A 6,672-nucleotide genomic window follows, 5' to 3' on the forward strand; every position below is an offset into this window, starting at 1 on the left:
CCATTATTACTGGTTGCCCTGAGAAGAAAGAAGCTCAACATCAACTTCTCTGCACCGATTATCTGTGTGGTAAAGAGAAAATTGTAATACTTTATATGGTACCATCCATATTCTCAGCTTGAAGTGTATGTTGGTAATGTCTGTTGCGAGTAACAATGTTGTAACAGCTGATTCGTGCAACCAATGATGTAACAATTTGTTTTCATTTTGATCATGAGAGGAGACATATTAACTACTTAACATAACAACCTAGGTCTTTTGATATAACATCGCAGGACTCTGCACACAACACCACAGTGAATAATGTAAACCAAATTACCTGCTTTCAAGCTAATACGGGGCACTGGCTGCACTACAGATTAGTCTGTTCACATCGACAACTGTAGGTTCACAAACTCGAAAGCAAGCTTTGCCTTCTGACATTAACAAAACTGTCACATGCCAACCTAACCTAGACACTGGTTTCTCCTACAGCTCAGTCTAGACAAAATCATTAATGTGGCGTGCTATGATACCTCTAACACTGGAGAAAGTTTATATAAAATAAAATGCCAATGAAGCTTTTAAGTACACAGAGAAATGTGTATGAAACATGCGACAGCGAAGTTCACAGCTTCTTTGGATACTATTGAGATGTTACAGCAAAAAAGTCAGAGTGGAAAGTGTTTGGACATAAAGTTTAGTTACAAATTTTGCTTCCTACAAATTGTTTATGCCAAAAGTACATTTGTCAGTTATCATATGACAGACTCTGTTATGAACCACATACAAAAATTTTAAAATACACCTCGTGTAGAAGTATGAGGCAGCACAGAAATTCTCAATATAAAGCATTTAGTTTACAGTAACAGTCAGGATGAAAAATGGAAAAATAACATTACCTGGCTTTTTTCTCAACAAGACCATGCTTTCTAATTTTGAAAGGTAACTGGCGTGTCCCAAGATTTTCAATCTTTCGTATGACACCACCTTTATCAAATATTGTTTGACTTGCACGTTTCAGTACAACAAATGTTTCTGGCTGAAATGAAGAACAATACATTTAATATCCAAAAGTAGTGCCTCAGAGTGAGAAGCACAGCACAAGAACACAGCAGTCTACCATAACTATCCAAATATTTAATACAAATTATTTGATATTTGTCAGTGACAATAGCTGTGCTGAGAAAAAATAAGAATGAAACAAGGGAAAAATTGTGATAACAGAAATCTTGCCTCTTCTTTCTTAAACATTTTTTAATAGGCTGTATCAATATCTGAAGACTTTCAAATCTTAGAGTGTCAAACAATGGAAACTCCAGGTTGGAATAACAATATACGGAACAGGACAAATTGCTACTCAGTGTAAAGATGATGAGTTGAGTTGTAGACAGGTGCAATGAAAACATTGATACACACACACACACACACACTTGGCTGAAAGCTGCATGTGTATCAGTCTTTTTTTGGTGTCTGTTTGCAACTCAACAGGTCACCTTTATGGTGAGTAGCAGTCTGTCCTATTCCTTGTATAAATCTTTTAGTGTTTCGTCACACAGACAGGACACACAATCAGATCTTTATTTTTTTTTCATTAATTCACAAATTCTTCATGAGCACTGTTCATTATGCAGTCTGTTATAATTGAATAATTTATTTTCTCAGCCTTGGTGGTCCTTAGTAAATTCCTTTCCACATTTACACTTATGTCTTAATTTGTATTTCCAGCTACTTCTCCTCTGGGTCCATACTGCAAAGGCCTCAAAACAATTGCTCTTGATATTTTTACAGTTGTTACATTTTAGCACCATATTATAATACAAGCTACTTTATCTTGTCTGCTTATTCATTGCTCCACAGAATATTTTATTTTCTAGATTAAAAGGTCTCTGCAATTACAGTGCCTTTATTACTTCTTTGCATGTTTGTTACTCATTATTCTGCATTACAAACAAATTCTCACACTTATCTTTTTCCCAACACATTAATCTTTTTAAAAACTTGCCTTCAGACAAATTTCTTCTCCAATTTCTACTAAATGTCATTTCAATTTGAGCCAATAATGCCATACTATAAACAAATCTCATACATCTGACTTTCTTTTTCACATTTTTATGCCTCCTTCGCCTTCATGAAACATTTTTTTAACACTGTTCACCTTCTCTTTCCCAACATGCTGACTAACCTTCCAATTGAAAGTTTCCAAGAGATTTTGCACTGTCGGTGTTACAAGGCTTGCCTGTAAGGCTCAGCAACAATCTCTGTGATTCGTGCACACACAAAGACAAGTTACACACTTGAGACACAAAGGATTATATTGCAGGCAGAAAATAAAATGAAATCACTATTGATCCTTTTGTCAGCTCATCTTGTGAAATGTATTACAGCAAAATGGCTCAGCTTCTGTGTCACACTACTTCCTCCTTAGTAGTTCTACAGTAATTTTATGATACGCTATTGATGTTACGGATATTTATCATTTCAGAGTGATCTGGCAATGTCTATGGGCGAGAAATGCAGGTAAGGGCAAAATGAAAGTGGTCTGAATGAGATTACGTCACTCAGAAACATACTGAACTGCTAATTTTACACTTAATGGTTGTCCACATTCTGTATTGTATCTATAGCATTACGATCCATTCATATTTGACATTAATATCAAACTTCTAAACAACATAGCCAAAAGCCAGAATGTTACCGGTGTCTAGTTTTTTGTCTCATCTCTCTTAATCATACCCTGAAAATGTGGCTAGAGCGACAACCAGAGCAATTATAACGATCAGAAAGAATGACTGTTGTTTGATGCGGTTGATTATACTTTACAGAGGCTTTTCTACCATGAAAAAGACTGGCTTACACAAATTACATTATACTACAAATTACAGTAGTTCCGTGATTTGCAGATCAACACTGTCATTTCAACAGTTTTACGTTTCCTTATCTAAGCAATAAAGTTCTTACCCGACTAAGTGTTTTAATTAATAATGGCATTTCATAAGTCGGCATGTTTGGGAGAATGTTTTCTTCGGTTGTAAACAAACAAAACTTCCCAAGTACACACCAAAGAACTTCGCAGTACAAGACGAAACATACAGAAATGTTTCGACGGCAAAGATCGTAAACACGTATCGTTGGGTGATCCAAAGGGGGGCTGAATTCTTTAGCATATGTGTATGACAGCGTGGAAAAGAACTTAAATTATGACGTCACTTATTTAATAAAATGTCATCTCTTTTATTTCTCAGAAAGTAGGCAGGAAAATGTAGGTAAAATAAACAGAGAGATGAAGTACGAAAATGTAATACTAATTTTAAAAAAATCATAAAATAAAGCTAAAAATCGAGATAATTTAGTGCACTTCAATGGGCTAAAGAGTCTGATATTAATAATATGAAGAAAACCCATTGTGTTATGAAGGACGGGGTGCACTACTGTCATTTTTGCTATTGTCCATTGTTAGTTATTTATATGTTACACATGTGTCAATAGACTTACACAAATTTTACATTTATATTCTAAATATAAGGCAACACACTGACTAAATGTAATGGGAGAGTTGTAATACCACTTACTTTTAGAAAAGCTTTAAATTTCAGTTATAACTGTGTGATTTGCTTCTTCCGACCGCAGGGTAAGGACACATTGTGAAAAAACGTTGATTCATACTTGACGGGACGGAACAAAACAGAATGAGATATAACGGTAAATCGGAACTTTCGTCAATGAATTTCAAACAGTGGCGTTTACATACGCTATCAACGGAATGGGAAGCGATGGAACAGGATGTCAAGGTCAAGCTTTCTCCAGAGGAAAGTTTTGACGTTGAAAGTAGTGGGAAGAATTATGTCGTCGTCTGCTAACATTGGAAATCAACCTATTTTCAACAGGCTCTCAATGCAGGCGTACTGAATCTTGTGCTTCTGCCTTTGTGGAGTCTTTAATATTTGGCCTTTTTTTCGTGACACACTGTAAATGTTCCATGAGGACATGGACAATTTTTACATTGAGTGTTCTTCCACAAGAGAGGAAAGATGTCTCAAAACGAAAAATGATTTAGGTTTTATAATAACTGAATAGAGCTGAGCCTACACTGTGTATCATTGAGCACAAACAGTAGTGAATATGCAGTATTGTCATTTATTTGGATTCCTTCTAATTTTCCAACGATTTCCCTGTATATGTGTTACTGTGAAAACCCGTTTTCAGTTAGAACATGTACTTACTAGTTAAAACTAGAGTATACTAAATAGCCTACCATTGTTGCAACTAGAATTTACTGGTGGTGCAAAATAAATGCCAGTCAAAACTGGTTTTAACTAAACAAAATGTGTTTTGACAAAATTACTCAGATTTGTTTTGACCCAGGTCAAGGTTCATTTAGCTTAAACAAGGCTAAGTCTGATCAACTGAGCAGCATTTTCTGACTCTAGCTGGTTGAGTCGGTCACATGATACTCACCTGTGCACACAGTTAGTATTCAGCTAAGCACATATAGATTAACTCATATGTATTTCTCATGACAGATCTAAATCAAGAAATGCAATGGAAAGAAGAATTTTAAAAAAGAACATTACAAATTGGTGAACATAAAAAAGAAAACCACTACAATGTGACGACATTAAAAACTTATGGTAAATTTGTGGATGAAACTGAAGGAGCACAATCAGTTAAAAAACCTCACAGAAACAGTAGAGAGTATTAAATGGATTCAAGGTTATTAATATTTGTGTGGCCTTTTTAATTAATACTGTCAACATATCCATGGAGTTCTTTGAAAATATTCATTTAGTGCATGATTATACCATACTAAACAACCCAAATGTTTTTTTAATCCCAGTCAAAACTTTATTGCTTTTTCTTGAATTATTTCCTCCAAACAAGCTTCTCTGGCTAAAACTAGTTTTATCCAATCTTCAGAGTTAAAACTAATTTTATGAAAAATTCAAGTATGTATAACAGTAAATTCTAATTATAACTAGGAAATTCTAATTGTAATGAAGGCATTCAGTATAACATAGTTTTAATTAGAGAAAATGTAGTCTAACTAAAAACTGGTTTTGACTACAACATACGTTTTATAAAGTCGGTGACAGGTTGCAGCTCTCACATTATCTCTCTGTAGCTTTAAATCTTGAGCTGCTTTATTTATCATAAGATTAATTTTATATGATAGCTTTCCACAAACCATACAAAGGTGTATTATCATACGATTTTTCTGCATCTATAATACTTAGTAAAGAGGCTGATTTCGAATGTTTTCTTCAGGTATTTATTAAAAACAAAATACATGGTCTATAGTTAATCTTCCTGCTCTGAAGCCAACATGTTATTCTGAGCCAAAGCCCCATTCATTGGAGAACAAAAATGTGAAAAGACCTAAAAGAATACAGCTTATCGTTTTCACTTCAAATTCCTTTTGACATATTAAAGATATCTGTAATCTGTTTTCATTTAGCTGAACAGTGGGACCAGGGACCCATGGAACAAACAGATTTGCATTCTCACAAGTCCATTAATAAATGTGATACAAGCATCATTTTTAATAGAAATATGCCATTTTTTGCTGCCAGAATAGCATACTTCGATGAGACACATTCAGTGATATAACTTTTTTATAGAGCTAGCAGAAAGTCATAGAGTAAAAGTATACTGAACACAAAGATTTTTGTGCTGTTGTTGCAGCTGCTGAATGGCCTGTCAGCTGGAAGTGTACATCGCTTTGCAAGGAAAGTTGCCCTGCTGTTTTAAGACACAATTTTATGCGTGTGGATTGAATTTTACAAAGGTTTAAACGTGTTTTGTATCAAAGAAATTTTTATACTGCTGAAAGGTCACTCCAATGACATAAATACAAGTCAGTCAACTTTTTTGCCTTACACAGTGTTGAAAAAATAATCAAACATATGTGAGATGATATTCACAAAGGAATGTTTGTTAGTAACGAAGTTATTAGAATTTGCAGTGTGAAATTTATAATTTCAAAATAAATTAAAATTATGTTTCTGTTTTTTTTCATATGCTGTGTCATTAGTGCACCAGTAAAACTCTTACTTTAAAATAATTCATTAAATGGATGAGTCAAAGATGATGACCAAACAACTGCAAAAACAATATTTGCTGTCACATTTCTGTAGGCGTTTATTTCTAAATGCCAGTAGTGTATTCAAAGTGAGAACCATTTGCATCACTATTCATTCTTGCACGCTAAATCACTGACGAAGTTACTTCTATCAACATATCTGGAGTAATCGCTTTACATGCAGCAGTAACTCGCTCTCCCATGTCCTCTGCAGTTGTTGGAGCCTCCTTGTAGTTCAAATGCTTTATGTGGCCTGAGAGGAAGAAATCTATCAGTGACAGGTTCTGTGATCATGGTGGATGCCTCTGAATAGGACTGTTTCTTCCCACACACTGGTTGGGAAGAAAGCAGTCTATTCATCTCTTACTACTGCAGAATTATGGACAGGTTATCAATCATGCTTGCGCCATATCATCTGATGAGTTCTCAGGGTCAGATTTTCTAAAAAGTGAGATAAATTAGTTATCTAAAAACATGTGTGTGCTTTTCCCTGTCCAATGTGCCATCCACAAAATAAGGGCCAGTCACATGCTGTCTGACTATGCCTCAGTGATGTTGATTGAACATCCGACGAAGCCAACATAGGTTTTCCATTCACAAATGGTGCATCTTTC

General features: G+C 34.8%; 1 protein-coding gene across 1 annotated transcript in view; it reads right to left on the reverse strand.

The window, feature by feature from the left end:
- The window catches only part of LOC126184768 (probable 28S ribosomal protein S6, mitochondrial), a 51,958-nt gene extending 48,888 nt beyond the window's left edge, over positions 1-3,070 (reverse strand). The window contains exons 1-2 of the mRNA XM_049927322.1: positions 2,941-3,070; positions 882-1,021 (exon numbers count right to left, since the gene is read on the reverse strand). Of these exons, the coding sequence (XP_049783279.1) occupies positions 882-1,021; positions 2,941-2,985 (185 nt within the window). The 5' untranslated portion in view covers positions 2,986-3,070. The remainder of the gene's footprint in view (positions 1-881; positions 1,022-2,940) is intronic.
- Positions 3,071-6,672: the final 3,602 nt, after the last annotated feature.

The sequence above is a fragment of the Schistocerca cancellata genome, chromosome 4, assembly GCF_023864275.1.
Source record: "Schistocerca cancellata isolate TAMUIC-IGC-003103 chromosome 4, iqSchCanc2.1, whole genome shotgun sequence".
Classification (NCBI taxonomy): Eukaryota; Metazoa; Arthropoda; class Insecta; order Orthoptera; family Acrididae; genus Schistocerca; species Schistocerca cancellata.